General features: G+C 42.0%; 1 protein-coding gene across 3 annotated transcripts in view; it reads left to right on the top strand.

Annotated features, from left to right (window-relative positions):
* Positions 1-18,535, top strand: part of MAPRE2 (microtubule associated protein RP/EB family member 2) — a 79,314-nt gene extending 60,779 nt beyond the window's left edge. The window contains exons 4-8 of one of the 3 annotated variants that reach the window (XM_070747726.1): positions 11,849-11,994; positions 12,575-12,788; positions 13,532-13,671; positions 16,672-16,830; positions 17,312-17,511. In XM_070747726.1, coding sequence (XP_070603827.1) covers positions 11,849-11,994; positions 12,575-12,788; positions 13,532-13,671; positions 16,672-16,830; positions 17,312-17,383 — 731 coding nt within the window. In that variant the 3' untranslated portion in view covers positions 17,384-17,511. Of the gene's footprint in view, positions 1-11,848; positions 11,995-12,574; positions 12,789-13,531; positions 13,672-16,671; positions 16,831-17,311 lie in introns of all 3 variants that reach the window. The other 2 variants (XM_070747725.1, XM_070747727.1) reach the window with 2 other exon arrangements.

Below are 18,535 nucleotides of genomic sequence, written 5' to 3' on the forward strand. Positions count from 1 at the left end.
GTTTAAATTCTCCTTCTATGAGCTGCGGAGTACATTTGTCCTCTATTGAGGTGGCTAAGTCATTGTCCTCCTTGTTGTCCTCTATTGATATGTCTACATCATTGTCTTCCTTGTTAGTCTGGAGTTCTGTCACTTCGAGGACAGGATTGTCTTTGAAAGTTATGAGCTCTTCTTGGCATGGCTTCAAGTGGGGTAACTATTGTCCTCCTTGTTGTCCTCTCTTGATATATCTACATCATTGTCTTCCTTGTTGGTCTGGAATACTGTCACTTCTAGGATAACTATCTCTGTCTCTGGGGACAGCACAAGGCTGCAGGATATTTCTTTGCTATTTGTTCTGCTACTATTGATGGTTGATTCTAAAAAGTTGTCCACCATTATATCCATTATTAATTCTAAGATTGGGTATTCCCCTAAAATACAGATCTCATCAATTTAACAATAATTCAGATCAGATTACCATGTGACAGTTCAGTCAGTATATCCTGTATTTTGGAGAGGGCAGTCTGAGGTAAACTATTATAGTTCCCAGTATTTTTTGGATCCTGAAACATTAATTTTTGATTGCTTTATATGTCTCACAGCAACCAAATCAGTAGAATGGTTGCACCTCAGCAAGATAACTTTTCTGTTTCCCATAATGTGAGTCTCTGTTTATTTGTGACATCTTTTCATTTCAGTAATTTCAGTAATTTCAGTAACAGGTTCTATTAACCTAGGACAGGGCTAGGCAAAGTTGGCTCTTCTATGACATGTGGATTTCAACTCCCAGAATTCCTGATCCAGCATGACTGGCTCAGGGATTCTGGGAGTTGAAGTCCACAAGTCATAGAAGAGCCAACTTTACTTACCCCTGACCTAGGAAGTTATCCTAAGTAAGTAAGTAAGTAAGTAAGTGGCTTACAATTATAAAATTATAAAACCAAACAATTAAAAACATTAAAAAATCCACAAAATATGTAAGTCCAAAAAGCAGCCAATCAACTAATAGAAAAGGCAATAATGACGACCTTAACACATTCTGGGATTCATGCCCATGTACATAGCCAAATTTTTAAAGAGAATATTCCATGTCAGGGTCTATAGCCAAAAAAAAAGCCTTCTAGTATTGACAACTCCACACAAAAATTGATGTTGGGATGTGCAACATGACTAAGCTATTGGATCGAGTTGGATGGGTAAAAGTATTAGAAAAAGATAATCACTCAGGTAACCACACAAGGCTTTAAAGGTAACAACCGGCATTTTGAATTACACCCAGAAAGACACCTGTGGAATCTAGGAGAATCTCCAGTGTGCACCAGTTCTATTCACATCCAGAAACAGAGATGAAAGAACTTAGTTTTGGGAAGGTCCAAATACCCACAGCTATTCCAGTTGGAGCTTGTTTTAGTCCATTCAGACCCAAACAGCCTCCAGACCCTAGGATAAGACATCCACAGCATCTCATCCAGTGACTTCATGTAGATGTTAAATAGGAGAAGAGAGAGAACTTGAGGCACTCCACAAAGTAGGGGGCACATCCTGATTCTCCCCATCTTTGAACAACTGAAGCCAATCCAGAGGAAGGAGGAGGATCAGTACAATCCAGTGACACTCACTTTCAACTCTTGGAAGCAGCTCAGAAGGATATCATCATTGATGGTATGAAATGCCACTGTGAGATCAAGAAGGCAGAATGGATACTCTACCTCTTGCCTGCTCCTTTGTAGCATCCTAGTGACCATGTGATCAAAATTCAGACACTTAACAACTGATTAATACTTATGACCATTGCTGTGTCCCAGGGTCATGTTGCCCTTTTCCGGCCTTCTGACCAACAATGTCAATGGGAAAACCAGATTCACTTAACAATCATGCTACTAATTGATCTACTGCTATGATTAATTTCAAATGTGGCAAGAAATGTTGTAAAATGGGACAAAACTCATTTAACAACATAAATATTGGACTCAATTGTGATCATAAATCAAGGGCTACCTGTATACAAGTAGCTGAATTAGCAGCTGAGAGGACATTGTCCATTTCCTCATGTTCCACAGGCTCAAACTTCCCTGATTACTTTGCAAGATATGGCTCCCTCCAATCCACGGATTTGGCTTTAAAATTGGAGTCCAGCATGGATCAAGAATGATCAACTTTGTGTGCCACTTGTAAAGCATATTCATCACAGTGACCCTTTAGTTGACTCCATGACTTCAACCTTCCAAAAGGAAGGTTGAAATCATTAGAAACAGGGCCATGGGTCAACTATTGGCAATGCAATAAGAATTAAGAAATAGTTAATTTTCACCTTACTTACCATTATGAGGTAGGCCCTAATAGCTTTAGCTTGTGTCCGATTGTCTTCATGCCTTGTTTTTCATCAGCACTGGAAGCAGCCTAGAAAATGAACATGCTGGTATTACTATAGCTTGACTTTGCTGTGTTGTGTGCTTAATCTCTGCTACAAGTAGTACAAAATGAAGGTGCTGCTGACTCATAAAATCAGAAAAATTATCCTTAAGATTAAATGCATTGACAGATATATGGCAAAAGGGAACCAATTTGGTCGAATAGTTAAGGTGCCAATCTAGCAAACGAAACCATAAATTCTCCTTGGAGGGAGGAGTCGACAGTCAGGATGGGTTGTACTCGCTTGTTAGAGGCGTGTCCGAGTCATAGAAGTATAAAAAGGCTGGAACCGCCCACAGACCCAGTTTTTCTGACTCGCTTCTAACAGAGACACCTCGTGCAGCACAACCTACCTTGTCTGTGACTCCTTATAAATAATCTTCATTAGGTTAGTAATCCCAATTTTTAATCAGTTTAACTTGGTCCTGAGGAAGCAGTAGAGTGCAGTGACCTTTTGGTACAGCTCTATCTGCGGGGGGGTAGGGCTTTTTGGTCCTCCCCACCCCCACTGGCTCCTATTGTCTCCTTCAGCCATTAGGGCTGCCTTGGAGCCGCTCGCAGGCAAGCCATAAGCCTGGTGAGGGATCCTGACTGGTTACAGTCTGATCCCTTTTTGCCAACGTTGTTCCTCCCCCCTAGACACAACGTGCGAGTTTTCCTCACAGTGGCCCCTAATTCCCCCTGGAGCTGGTTACAGTTCTGGTTAAAAACAAAACAAAGGGGTTTTATTCTATTGTACCTTTGCTTTCCTCCCAGAGAGTTTTCAGACTCCATGCCAGGTTTTCCAGGAGTCTCGGGAGAGAATTGATAAACGCAGTTTCTTCATGACGCAGGAGAAATTCGGCCGGCTATACAGTATTATTAAGGCCTTTGGCGCCATCTTCTGGCCAAATCCTGCAACGGTCTCAGTAGTTTGCCCAGGTTTCTGGGTTTCTACTGTTTGACCAGGCTTAAGAAGGAGATAGCTATTTAAGGATTCTTCCTTTTCCAGAATTAGGGGCTAGGTTATTTGTTTTTCAGCATATATATATATTTAGCCCTTCCTTGCAAGACTCATTTTCAACAGTTTCCAATTTTTTTTTTTTCCTCTCAGACCCCTGCAGGGGACTTTGTCTTGCTAAATTTTCCTCTGCTTTTTATTCCCCTTTCCCTCTTCCTTAGCTATCTTGTCATGGCAGACCTGGCTAAAGCAGGAGGGAAAAGAACCAAGAAATCTGTCAGGCCCTCACAAATGGATTCTGATCTCATTTCCCCCATTCCAGAGATCAGGGACCCGACCCCTCAACCTTCGAAAGCAGAGAGGCGTAGGGATCTTACTCTTCAACGCCTCCATGAGAAAGCAGCTAGGACTCTTTCCCCTACGTCCAGAATTCCTAATCAGGCTCCAGCTACTATTACCCCTTCTGGGTCCGCTGGAACTCTGGCTGCCAGCATTTGGGGCCCAGCTGGTTTGCCAAATCAAAATTTAAATTCAGACACTTCTAGACCCCCTGTTCCTCTTTCTCCTTCAATTCTCATTGTACCTCCAGTTCAACCTGGTCCTTCCTCAGAGGTTCCTCAACAGATACCTCAGGCGATGCCTCCTCCTGAAGACCACCCTTCCTCTTCAACAACCTTTGATGCATCAGCTATCCAGAGGTGGATTGATTCAGCAGTTCAACGCAGCATTGAATTTAAGCTTAGCTCTTTACCCACTACCATTCCTTCTAGACCAGTACCTGCGCCACCAGTGGCCCCTCTTTCCCTTGCTGCCTCTATCCTCAGACCTAATCAAGATTCGTGGTCTGATTCCTCGACTGAGGACTCGGATTCTTACGACAAGGATCCTCCAGAAGGGGGTCATGCCGGCCTGTCTGAGGACGAAGAAGCTTCTCCAGCATTGTCTATATCAGCAGCCTTATTTCCAGCAGAATTATTTTCTACCATCTTGTTGAAGGCTCGTTCAACTGCGGGGCTCACAGCTCCGCCCACTCAAGCCCAACCTTCCGCTTCCCAAGTGGAGACCCTGTGGAATCCTTACTCGGAGGAGCAAGACATAATACCGGCCCCGCCACTCTTCGTAGAGACTATTACTAAGCAATGCCTAAATCCGGCGGCAGGTCCGGCTCCTTCTAATCTAGAGAAGAGATTTTTTAATGTAGCTCCGGAGCTCGCCTCTTTCCTAGAACCTCCCACTATAGACTTCTCAGTCCTTGCCCTGCATTCTTCAGAGAACCTGCCGGGAAAGGAGGAGGATCTTCTAAAGGGAGAAGACCGTAAAATTGATCAGCTCCTGCAGAAGAGTCATCAATCCGCTGCTTGGGCAATCAAAGGAGCTACAACCTCTTCCTTTTTCGCCAGGTCCATGCTCATCTATATCAGACAGTTGCAGGAACAGATTCTGGCTTCTGACATTTCAGCCCAACAAAGCCTGAACAAGATGTTTGCCACCTGTCAACTACTTGCGGACACTACTCTTTATACATCGCGATTTGCAGCCAAAACCATGGCCTCCTCAATAGCGGCCAGGAGGATGACCTGGCTGAAGAAATGGCAAGTGGATATTAAACATAAGTGGCGTTTTGCTACAGCAGAATACAAGGGTAAGAACCTTTTCGGTGATGTCCTGGAGCCCTTTCTCATCGATTCTAAGGACAAAAAGAAGATCCTACCCTCAAGCCAGAAGAAATCTTCTCAACGTCCATCTCCTTACTATCGTCGACCTTTTCGTCAGACCGATCAATCTTTCTCCTACTACAGAAGCTCAGCTCAACAGAGCTACAAACCTCACAATTTCCAGGACAAGAACTCTAGAGGCAAAGGAACCAAACGGCCCTTTCGCGGATCTGCAGGAAACCGTCAGGGCCGAAGAGGTAGGTGGTGATATCCCTCACCCCGATCCCTTTTCAGTTCCCATCGGTGGTCGCCTTGCTAAGTTTGCCTCCCATTGGTCTGCTATTTCCTCAGATTCCTGGGTTCTCAATACAGTGGCAAGGGGTTTACATTTGGAGTTTCTTTCCCCTCCCCCCTCTTTCTTCATTGCCTGTTCTATTCCCAAAGATCCCTCTAAGAGGGCTCTAATGGACCAGGCCATACAGCACCTGTTAGACATTCGGGCCATTCAGCCCGTCCCCCCTGAATTTCAGGGCCAAGGGTTTTATTCTATTCTCTTCCTTGTCCCCAAATCCTCGGGGGGCTGGAGACCTATTCTGGATTTGAAACGCCTTAACCTGTATATAAAGTATCACAAGTTTAAGATGCACTCTCTTAAAACCTTTTTAGCCTGCATCAGAAGGGGAGACTTCATGGCATCTCTGGACCTAACTGAAGCCTACTTACATATCCTCATAGCTAAGGAACACCGTAGGTTCCTTCGTTTCGCCTATGCCGGAAGGCATTTTCAGTACCGGGCCCTTCCTTTTGGTCTATCCTCAGCCCCCCGGGTTTTCACCAAGATTTTATCAGTTTTAGCTGCCCATCTTAGATCTATACCCATTCGTCTTCAATTCTATTTGGATGATGTCCTGGTATTAGCGAAGTCCTTTAGACTAGCTCAGGACCACTTGAAGACCACTGTCGAGGTCCTTACAGCTCACGGTTTTTCTATTAATATTCAGAAAAGCCATCTCACCCCTGCTACCTCCATCCTTCATTTGGGTACAGTTATCAACTCCTCAGTGGGTCTAGTAAGTCTCTCCCCTGAACGGATAAGTAGCATTAGGGGGTTGGCGTCCCTAATCCAGGACGACCCTTTCCCCACCCTCTCTTCACTTTCTTCCTTGTTAGGGAAGATGGTTTCCTGCTTTTCCATTGTTCCCTGGGCTAGACTTCACTCTCGAGATCTCCAGTGGTTTTTACTTCCCTTCCAAAAGCTTGGACAGGCCCACTTGGCAAGACGAACCCATCTCCCTCCACAGGTCCAAAGATCCCTGACGTGGTGGAAGTCCGGAGCCATCGAGGACGGTACCCTGTTCCGAGCCTCTCCCACCGTAACCATCACCACGGACGCAAGTCTGTCGGGATGGGGGGCTCATTGCGGCCAGCAGCAGGTTCAGGGCCTTTGGGACACAAGCCAGTCTTCCTGCCCCATCAACTGGCTGGAGTTACACACAGTTTTCCTGGCCCTCAAGAGCTTCAGCCACATGATTGCCGGACAGGACGTCCTCATCAGGACCGACAATATGGCCACCAAGGCACATATCAACCGTCAAGGGGGCACCAGGTCCAGGACTCTGATGCTAGAGGCCAAGAAGATCGGCCTCTGGGCAGAGAGACACTTGTCCTCTCTCCGATCGGAACACATATCGGGGACGGACAACATACAGGCGGATGCCCTCAGCCGGACAACAGTAAAGCAAACGGAGTGGAAATTAGATCCGAGAGTTTTTCAGCAAATCTCAATGAGGTTCGGCAAACCATTAATAGATCTGTTTGCTTCCCCTCTCAACACCCAACTTCCCCGCTTCTTTTCCCGCTTCCCGTCCCAGGGGGCGGAGAAATACAATGCCCTCCACTGTCCCTGGCCCAGGGGACTACTGTACGCGTTTCCTCCATTACCTATCCTTCCCCAAGTCATCCACAAGATTTTGGAGGAGCAAGCGGAGGTAATATTGATAGCTCCCTTATGGCCCAGGCAACCCTGGTTTGCGGACTTAAAAATGTTGTCGGTGGCGGAGCCATGGCAAATACCAGTGAATCCTCAACTGCTCTCCCAGGGGTCCCTCCTACACCCGGACCCAGGCAGGTGCCGCTTGACCGCCTGGCTTTTGAGCGGAGCGTCCTGAGGAGCCAGGATTTTGACAACGATGTCATTGATTATATTCATAAGGCTCGCAAACCTTCCACGGAGCGTATTTACTCCTCTACCTGGAAAACCTTTTGCTCCTGGTGTGAGTCCCAAGGATTGTCTCCAATTCACATTCCCCTCTCAAAGGTCCTTAAATTTCTAAAACACGGCCTAGATAAGGGTCTCTCTCCGAATACCATTAAGCGGCAAACTGCAGCTCTTTCCTCCATCATCGCTTGTGACTCCTGGATATCCTTTGCCCATGTTCCTTTGGTGTCCAGATTCCTCAGGGGCGTTTCCAATTCGCACCCCCCTGTGGTCCACCGTTTCCCCACTTGGGACCTCCCAAAGGTGTTGTATTCGTTAACAGAGCGTCCTTATGAGCCTCTACAGGAGGCTTCTCTACGATATCTCTCCTTCAAGGTATCTTTCCTAATTGCCATCACAACGGCCAGACGGATATCCGAGTTAGCAGCATTATCTGTCAGAGAGGACCTATGCCTTTTTCATCAAGACAAAGTAGTCCTCCGCCTTGATCCGTCCTTTCTCCCCAAAATCAATTCGGTTTTCCACCGAAGTCAGGACATTATTCTACCAACCTTCTGCTCCCGACCTTCTCACCCTTCGGAACGCAGATGGCACACGCTTGACGTGAGGAGAGCTCTTCGTGTTTACTTGAAAAGAACACGGCCCATCAGGCAATCTGAGGCCCTGTTTATTTTTTTCTCCCCTCAAAAGATCGGCCTCAAAGCTTCTTCGTCCACCATTGGTCGATGGATCCGTGGGGCCATTGCCAAAGCCTATGACGTGGAGGGCGTCCAGAGGCCTCTAGGTATAACCGCGCACTCCACTAGGAGTGCGGCTTCTTCGGCGGCCTGGGCCACTCAATGCCCCCTGGAGGACTTATGCAAGGCGGCTACCTGGACCTCTCTCACTCCTTTTATCCGCCACTATAAGATCGATAAATTTGCCTCAGCACAGGCGGCCTTTGGGCGGAGGGTCCTACAACAAGTAGTGGAAGTTGCCCATCCCTCGGGACAATAACTTTGACATGTCCCATCCTGACTGTCGACTCCTCCCTCCAAGGAGAATGAGCGTTGACTCACCTGATACGCTCTTTCTCTTGGTAGAGGAGTCGACAGTCAGTTCCCTCCCCTTATCTACCTTTTTTCTTCTCTCCTTGGTTTTTTCCCTTCTTCAATGTAGAACTGAAGAAGTTTCCTGTATATAGTTCAGGGGTTTTTTTCTTGAATTAGTTGAATCTAGGAGTCTGAGTTGTGCTGCCACTCCGAGTCATTGTTTTCAGTTACGTCATCAAAACTGGGTCTGTGGGCGGTTCCAGCCTTTTTATACTTCTATGACTCGGACATGCCTCTAACAAGCGAGTACAACCCATCCTGACTGTCGACTCCTCTACCAAGAGAAAGAGCGTATCAGGTGAGTCAACGCTCATTCTAGTATTTTAGATATGAAACTCAGCTGGGTGACCTTGGGTCAATCACTCTCAGATAAAAAATTTCACAGGTTTATTGTGGGGAGAAAAGGAGGAAGATGTATTGGATATGTTCACTACCTAATAAAGGCAGGATACAAATAAGTAAAATAAAAAATGACAATGTGTTGTTATATACTGATAGTAGTGGGAGCAGTAAACGCCATAGAATCAATGGGAAAGGACCTTGAAGAGCTTTTAGTCACTCCCTTTCGAAGGTTGGAGTCTTTAGACCAGTGATGGTGAACCTACGGCACGGGTGCCACAGGTGGCATGTGGAGCCATATCTACTGGCACACGAGCAATTGTTCTATCTTAACTCCAACGTTCATGTGTGTGACGGTCAGCTGATTTTTGGCTTGCACAGAGGCTCTGGGAGGGCGTTTTTGGCTTCCACAGAGCCTCCAGGGGGATGGGGGGGAGGGCATTTTTACCCCCCCCCGGCTCCAGGGAAGCCTTTGGAGCCTGGGGAGGAGCCTACTGGGCCCACCAGAAGTTGGGAAACAGGCCATTTCTGGCCTCCAGAGGACCTCCGGAGGGCGGAGGAATCTGTTTTCACTCTACCCAGGCATAGAACTATGGGTGTGGGCACTCGCCCATGCGTGATAGTATGCGCCCATACTCTTTCGGCACCCGAGGGGAAAAAGGTTCGCCATTACTGCTTTAGACCATTCCAGAGAAATTGGTTATCCAATCTTTTCTTGAAAACACCTACAGTTCTGGAAGGCAAGCCATTCTATTGACTGTGAGCTGTTCTATTGATGTTGGCAAGATGTTTCACTGATAATACCAGTTCATGTACAGTATATCTGATAATTGAGAATAACTGATCAAATATTGATCCCAGAACAGTCTTCTGCTCTGGATTCTGTTGTAGATTTGGGTTGCTTTTTCATTTCAAGACATTTATAAGATTTAAGTTAAATATTAATTCATCGTCAGAAAACAAAGTGATTTTATTCATAGTTTTTCTATCATTTCAGATACAATGCCCCATTGTATCAGGGTCTATTAAGCCAAATGTTGATAAAGCAAATGAAAGAACAAAGCATCAATTTAGCTTTTGTAGTAAATAACAGATAATGTCTCTTAACAGCATGTAGATTTGTGTAAGATTTCACCAGTGTTTACTGGATTAGAAATCTGATTCTTTGCCATCATTGAATTGGATTATAATCTTTGCTAGATTTACTGTTAAGTGAGGCTGCTTTTTGCCCACAGCACTATTAACTGACAGCATTGCTGATTAATTTAACATTGTCAACTAATTAGGCAGCATAAGCCATTGTTTGTGGTACTGTTCAAAATGAACACTATATTCGATTGTCAGAATTAATTAGTCTTTCTGCCTCATTGAAATCCTCCTGCAACTGACAAACTTTTTCTATTTTGTTCCACTCTGTTTTATCTGAATTTTGGCTTGTTCCTCTGAAATTGTTCTTGTGGCTTTAAGACTATTGTACTATATTCTATAGTTTTTATAATTTTGATGAGGAATCTCTAAGCTTATAGAGAACTGTTTGGGTCTAGTCCAGAGGTGTCAAATTCATGGGTGCTTAGATGTGGCCAGTGGGACTGCCTTGGAAACAGTGAAGGCCCGGCCAGTAGTGCCTCTGCCAGCAAAAACAGACCTTGGGTGGTGGTGGTGTTGCATCCATTTTTCCTGGCAGAGCACTGCAGGAGCCTGTTCCAGCTGAAAACGGAGCCTGGGGGATGGGGTCCACCCAGGCCACCACAGGTGCCCCAGACAAAAATGACATTGAGCTGGCCATGTCCATTCTGGCCATGCCCACCTGGCCATACATCCCAAATCCATGATTGCAAACCTATGGCATGGGTGCCACAGGTGGAACGCAGAGCCCTCTGCGGATATACCAGTCATCTCCCCAATCTAGCTTCATCATGCATGCATGCATGCCTCCCGCTGGCCAGCTGCTCTTTGGATCTCTACTGCACATGTGCTGGGGACAGAGCACGTGTGCCCCCCCCATGGTCCATTTCTGGCCTGGAAGGTCTGCACCAACCTGGATGGCCAAAAATGAGGACGGATGGGACGTTTGTGGAGATCTGCGTACGCATGGGTTGTACACGAGTAGGAGGATCACATGTGCACAGTGTGGGGGGGGGTCACATGTGCACTGCATTATGGATGTAGTTGTGTGCGCTTTCAGCACATAACAACAAAAAGATTAGCCAACACTGCCCAAGGTAAAATCCACCCCTATATGGCCCTCAATGTAAACGAGTTTGACACACCTTGTCTAGTGGTTTAAGGTACCAGCCTAGAAAGCCAGGAAACCTTGAGTTCTAGGTCCACCTTAATCAAAAAAGTCAGCTAGGTGAGTTTGGGCCAGTCACTTTCTCAAAACCCAACTCACCTCACAGAGTAGTTATGAAGAAAAATAGGAAGAAGGCATATTAGATAAATTTACCACCTTGAGGTTGTTTATAAAAAATAAATATGGGATATACTGGTAGGCAAAATAACAAAATATTAAAAAGTAAATGCTTTGAAAATCAATGGTTCATAAAAATAAATTAAGCACTTTTAATTTTTAAGATCAAGCCAACATGCTAGTTTGTCTTGTATATTCTGTAGAGACTTTGTACTGTATTTACTGGAATGTTTCTTGGTAACATTTGTGACAAATCTAATGTTGCAGATGTGCTTGGAAAAGCAGTTACATACTAAAACTAAATGTACATGTTGTTTCCATCTAATATTAAGATAGAAGTTTAATATTTAATCCTATTATTGGAACTGGAATAAGTCTAATAAAAGAGAATATTTGTAATTGAAGATTGAGGAGAGATCCTTAGCTTGCTTGTTTTTTTTGCAGACAATTCATTAACCAAACTAGATAACATTGTCAGTGCTAGTAAGCATGTAGTTTGCTGTCAGTTTATATTTTAGTGACTTGGTTGTACATGTTGATGGAGGTGGTCTTAAAGATTCTTTGAATTGGGGGTTTGCTGTTGACTTCTTTAACAGTTTCTTGATTGCGGTATTGTTTCATGTTAACCTTGGAATTAAGCTATACTGATCTGGGTGCTGATTAACGGTGGAGAGGTGCTTGGCTCTTTTTGTTCCTTTTTGGGCTGGGTGATAAGTAAGTCTATTTACTTTGTTTCTTGTGATACTTGGCTAGCTTATTTGCTTGCACTGCAACTAATATGCCCCTGTTCTCTTGTTCTAGGAGCAGCTTACTGCCAGTTCATGGATATGTTGTTCCCAGGGTGTATTAGTTTGAAGAAAGTAAAATTTCAAGCGAAGCTTGAACATGAGTATATTCATAACTTCAAACTTCTGCAAGCATCATTTAAAAGAATGAATGTGGATAAGGTAAAGATTCCAGTTTATTTATTTATTTATTGGATTTGTATGCCGCCCCTCTCCGCAGACTTCGGGGCGGCTAACAACAGTGATAAAAAACAGCATGTAACAATCCAATACTAAACAACTAAAAAACCCCTTATTATAAAACCAAACATACATAGAAACATACCATGCGTAAATTGTAAGGCCTAGGGGGAAAGAATATCTCAGGTCCCCCATGTCTGACGGCAGAGGTGTGTATTATGCACATAATACTATTCAATTATATATTTAATTAATGAATGGTATAAATGATGGCTCCTTTTATAGTAGCTAAAATAAATGTAATATTTTATTGGCTAGGTATTCCTATAAATGGATATACTCAAAAAGGAATTCTTAAAAAGCTTTAAAAAACTGGAGAGATGAAATATATTACATTTCTTATTGCAATTATGTAGATGAAATCAACAAGGACTACAATTTTGGGAGGAGGGACACAACATTTTGTAAAGTAACATTTGCTATTAAATTTACTACATTATTTTTAATTGAAATTCTTCTGTTGACATTTTAAATCACTGATCTGCCTTCTTTTGTCATACAGGTCATTCCAGTGGAGAAATTAGTAAAGGGACGTTTCCAAGATAATCTTGATTTCATACAGTGGTTTAAGAAATTTTTTGATGCTAACTATGATGGGAAAGAATATGATCCAGTAGAGGCTCGGCAAGGACAAGATGCAATTCCACCACCTGATCCTGGGGAACAGATCTTTAATCTGCCAAAAAAGTCTCATCATGCAAACTCTCCTACAGCAGGTATTTATCCACAATTGTAAACTATTGTTATTTAAACTTTAAAGGACAATGGCTTTTTCCCTACACATCATATAATATATTATGTCCTCTATTAATACATAAAATGTGATAGTACAGTTTCCAAATAGAGTTTATATACAACTGTCTCCTTGGCAAGAAAAATAAATTTATCCCAATGATGTTCTCTTTCAGAATGAGTCGTATTAGGTTTTTCTCTTACCAAAACTTGATTTTTATCTTCCTTCAGATACACATGCAAACAAGTGCATATATAACATTAAAGTTCCATTATTTTGTCCAGTTCTTTCGCCATTAGGCCTAAAATAAAAGTCTCTGGTTTTATCTTTATATTCACGTTAAGAATCTTCTGTATTAAGATGTGAATCCTTCTCTTATTTGCTTTGTCGCCAGTCCACTATGAATGATAAAAATTTCCTTCTTTACATTTACATTTCCCACATTTATTTGAGATACCGTTATACTTTCTGGACAACTTGTCGGCAGTTAGATACCAAATAGACATCTTATTAAAAAATGTCTTTTATAGTATAATTTAATGTGAATTTTAGACCTTTTGTCCACATATTATCTCATTCCTCAAGTATTATTTTATATTTAAAGTTCTTTTCCCATTGAATCATACAATGCTTTACATACTTATTCTCCAAATTCAACACGGTTGGTTTCTTAAGTGACAAGACTCTTGGTTTTAACTAATATTTTAAAAAGTAATTTTTTTTCAGGTGCTGCCAGATCCAGTCCTGCATCAAAACCTGGCTCCACATCATCTCGTCCATCATCAGCAAAAAGAACACCGCCAAGCAGTTCAGTGTCAAAGTCTGATAAAGATTTGGAGACACAAGTCATACAGCTCAGCGAACAGGTAATATGCTTAGGCTACCAAAATGGGAAATACAGTAACTCTGTGAGTAAAGCAGTAATATCTAGTATGATTCCAGACAGATAACCATAGCAGTTTTCAACAACTAAGCACTGGTTATTGCTGACCTACTTGAAAGATTATTACATCTTCAACCAATTACCTTAGTTATTTTTATGCCAGCAGAAACAACTAGTATGATAACAGGGGAAATGCTTTGTAAACATTTAGTAAAGTGATATCTCATGTTATCATTATAGTAATTGTGTAACATAAATCAATGTCCTCCAAGAGTCTACATATTTGAGTTTATTTAACAATCAAAAATATAATAATTTGACCCCCTTTCCCCAAGAAAACCTTTTAGATTTTATAAGTAAAAATCTAGTTCAGTAATGGTGAATCTTTTTCTGGTTGCATGCCAAATGTTTGTGTGTGTGCACCCATGATAGTGTGCACACACATCAGCATTCATAATGCAATGCATGCCTCATCTGTGCATAGGCATATGACTGCTCCCTATGTATATGCATTTTCCCACACATGTGCCATCCGCATATACCTCCCCAGCCCATTTTGGGCCTGGAAAACCTCTTGCACCAAACATTCCTAGCACAAATGGTCTGCTCCTCCTTCTCCTGCCAGCCTTGTGCTCCGGGCAGTGTCCAGCATTCGTGCTGGTAAATATTGGTGCCTTAGACTTTTTCTAAGGAAGCATTCTTGGCCAGCGTGCCCATTATCACTTACCGGAGCTGCTGGGGAAGTGGCAGTATGAGAACACTGATCACCCACCCAAAAGAAACGCTTCTTGGGAGCACCCACTCATTCTGCAGCAAATGAGCTGGAGCACGAAAAACTCTTCCCCTCTACCTACATGCCGTTACCGGCTCTTCACCCCCTCTGCACTCAGGTAACGGCCAGTCGCCCTGGGTAGCGGTGGCTTGTTCTTCTTGGGGGGGGGGGGGGGGCAGGGTGCAAAGCCAATAACAGCATGCAGGTAGAGGGGAAGTACTTTTTGTGCCCCCAATTTGTTCGTATAGGAAAGAGTGGGCACTTGGAACAGATAGGAGGTCGGACTCCTTTTGTGTAGGCAATCAGTGATGTAGTTCAGCAGGCAGGCTACATAGGGAGACCCATTCGGAGGGACTTGGGTGGGGCAACTCCTGCCTAATTTGGCTGTGTTTTTTTCCTTTTCAGACCAGCTCCAAGCAAGTGGTGCACGTGAAGCGTAAGAGATGCTGAAGTTTGTGTACAGCTTGCTTGGAGCTGGTCTGGAAAGGAAAAAAAAACCCCTCTGGTGGGGAGGGATGGAAATTATGGCCAGAGGAAGGCAGTGGGTGATGGCTCTGCGTTCCGGGAGAAATGGCACTGCATACCACTTCCAGCATGTGTGCCATAGGTTCACCATCATGGATCTAGTCTTTCCTGCTTGCCTTTTATATGCCTGGGGGCAAGAAAATGAAGTTCAGGTTAGCTTAAAATAGATCTGAAGATCTGCTTGCAGAGAAAGTGGTCAGGGCTCTGGAAGAAAGAGATTTTCTAGAACCTTGGCAGTCAGGATTCAAACTATGTTACAATGGAAACCACACTAGTAAAGAGAGATGAATGGTGGGAACCATTCTGAAACATCTACCACAGCTATGATTAAGAGGACTCATTCTATGATTGTTCTACCTAGGAAATAGAATAGTTGAGTTTGTGAGTGATTGTGTGTGGGGGAGACTAGGTTCCCAAACATTCAATAAGGAGTGCCCAAGGGATTAGTTCTTTCCATTATAGGGTCCTTGGTGCTCTTTTAGCTTGGTTGTTTTCTTTCAGGTGTTTCATTACCAAACTAGGTAACATTAGTGTTAGGAGGGAGTGGGGTTCTCTTTTTATATACTGGCAGCTTGCCCCGTCAGATTTGGTTGGGTGTTCTGCTGGTTTAAACTTATACTGCAATAACTTTTTTTGGCTAGTGAGTACAAATAAAATCCTTGATTTGTGACCACAGTTAGGATTAGAACTTTCCGTTGCTAAGCAGCGTGATCATTAAGTGAGTTATTGCTAATTTTATGACCTTTTGTTGTGGTTGTTAAGTGAATCATATTATTATTAAACAACTCCAGCTTTGACTTTGCTTGTCATAAGCTCTCTGAGAAAGTTGCAGATGGCAATCAGCTGACCCTAGGATTCTGCAAATATGTTGTAAATATGTTGCTGGTTTCCAAGCATCCAGATTTTGAACACATGACTATGAGGACACTGCGGCAGTTGTAAGTTAGAGGACTTTTTTTCAACAGTCATTAAACAAATGGTTGTAAATTGAGGACTACCTGACTAGCACAAGATCATTACACTTATTTTTAAATCTTGTCCAAAAGGTGTTAGAGATGTATTATGGAGAAACATCAAAGTTAGAAGAAAAAAATGAATAAAATTCTTCAGTATATACAGTGTTCCCTCGATTTCCGCGGGGGATGCGTTCCGAGACCACCCGCGAAAGTCGAATTTCCGCAAAGTAGAGATGCGGAAGTAAATACACCATTTTTGGCTATGGACAGTATCACAAGCCTTCCCTTAACACTTTAAACCCCTAAATTGCGATTTCCCATTCCCTTAACAACCATTTACTCACCATTATTACTGGTACTCACCATTGAATAAGACACTTAGTGATCCTGATATTTATAAACATAATTATTTATTAACAATAATTATTTTTTTTGTCATTTATTTGCAAAAATTATTAGTTTGGCAATGACGTGTGACATCATTGTGTGGGAAAAACCGTGGTATAGGGAAAAAAACGCGAAGTATTTTTTAATTAATATTTTTTGAAAAAACGTGGTATAGGATATTCGCGAAGTTCGAACCCGCGAAAATTGAGGGAACACTGTAGTACAAATTCATTTCTACTTGCATTGAATGCATGTGAATATTCTGTTTCCCTAGCAATTGTAGTTTTTGTATGGTATGATTTGATATATAAATATAGAGTTACCTAAATGTTTATTTTCACAGGTACATTCATTAAAACTTGCACTTGAAGGTGTGGAAAAGGAGAGAGATTTCTATTTTGGGAAATTAAGGGAGATTGAGCTTCTATGTCAAGAACACGGAGAAGAAAACAATGATCTTGTTCAACGGTTAATGGAAGTTCTGTATGCTTCAGAAGATCATGTAAGTCTTCATTCCCCCCCCTACACAATAGCATAAATAATGTAGTTTAATGGAATTGGATAACATTCCTATTCAAGGTCTTCCAGTGTTGCTTCTCTATGCTAGTTATTCCACAAAGTGATTTTAGCTAAAGCACAGAATTTCTTTGCAGAAATTATAGTCCATAAAATAATTATGAATATTGTGGACTAGTTGATACCAATTAGATCAAAAATTCAGATACAGAAAAATGTCAGCTGATCATTCCATGATCCCTAGTGAATCATATTCATAATTGAAACTCTCCTTCACACATAAGCCTAGCTTTAAATTAAAATTAAAATGTGAGTAATTCTGGAATATGTATAAGACTCCTAGAGATTTTAACTATGTGGTAAAGATTAAGAAATGTTGAACTAACATTTTTTTAGAAAGGTAAGCAGACAGAATTTTGCTCAACTGGGTTTGTTTGTTTGTTTTTCTGGTTTTCTACCTTATATAGGAGAGCCACACAGAAGAACATGAAGGTGAAGAACAGGTTCATGAACAGCCCCAGCAGCAGGAAGAATACTGACCATCTGGTACATTGGCTGTTTCTGATTTTCTGTGGGAACTTTCTTTGGAAGAATGGAATGTGTGTGGCCTCAGACTTGAAACCAATCACTCTGTCTGCCATTACCATAAATGTACCATAATGAGTGTCAGCCAACTTGTCAAGATGGGTTTTGCAGAAGTCTACTATCAGCATTTGTACCTAAGGAGGTCTGCAAGCCTTGTTCCCAGTTTCTACCACTGCAACATCACTATCTGGCTGCTTGAAATTTGTTCAGCTTTTAAAAATATATATATAAATATAATATATATATATTTATTTTTCCTTCTGTCTTAAGTATGAATAACATTTGTAATTTGTTCAAAACTATTTATATGGTCATCTCTTAAAACAAAAAGTACTATTCAGTTAGATTTCATACATTTCATGATAATTCGGTGCACTTGGACATTACTTTGGACAAAAGGCAAAAGTGGGAAATAATTGAAATAGACAAATTCAAGTAATTTCAAATAATTTCCCCTAATTAGAACAAAAGCACACATGCTAGAGCTATAATGTTTCTGATGTCATAATCCAAAGCATGCTAGAAATCTATACAGTGTATCTTATAGTATTGGAAAATGCATACATGCCTGCCTAATCTTTCTTTGGACACTTCCTTCTTCTAAAAAGGTTATTCCTGTTTCAATTTCTATATTCAGTGTTTGTCAATTTAAGCATTTATACCAATCTTTACAGTATATATGTCTCAAGATGTCACTTATATTCCAATTCCCACTGCTGGCTACACTGATTATGAAAACAAACATTTACTTTTTCTTCTGTGCAAGAGGAGAAACTAGTGGTTGGGCATGTCAGAATATTTACTAGCGCAGTAAATATCTTCTCTAAAGATCTTCATGTATCTTTTTGGAATTTAAAAGTCAGTGAATACATCAAGTACACACAGATGCAATGCTAGTTTCCAAGTTGTATTACTGGGGATATCAGAAAGAAAAGCTAATTGTTATTTTAGTCCAGATGAATGGATTTGGTAGGATGGAAAAACAAATTGCTGGATTACAGAAATATTCATTGCCATGCGTTCCATTAACTTCTAGTTAAATTTGCACTTAGATTGTGACATTTTTATAATAGAAATAAATCATATTAAAACATTCCTTATTTAAA

Source organism: Erythrolamprus reginae, chromosome 3 (genome assembly GCF_031021105.1).
Source record: "Erythrolamprus reginae isolate rEryReg1 chromosome 3, rEryReg1.hap1, whole genome shotgun sequence".
NCBI lineage: Eukaryota > Metazoa > Chordata > Lepidosauria > Squamata > Dipsadidae > Erythrolamprus > Erythrolamprus reginae.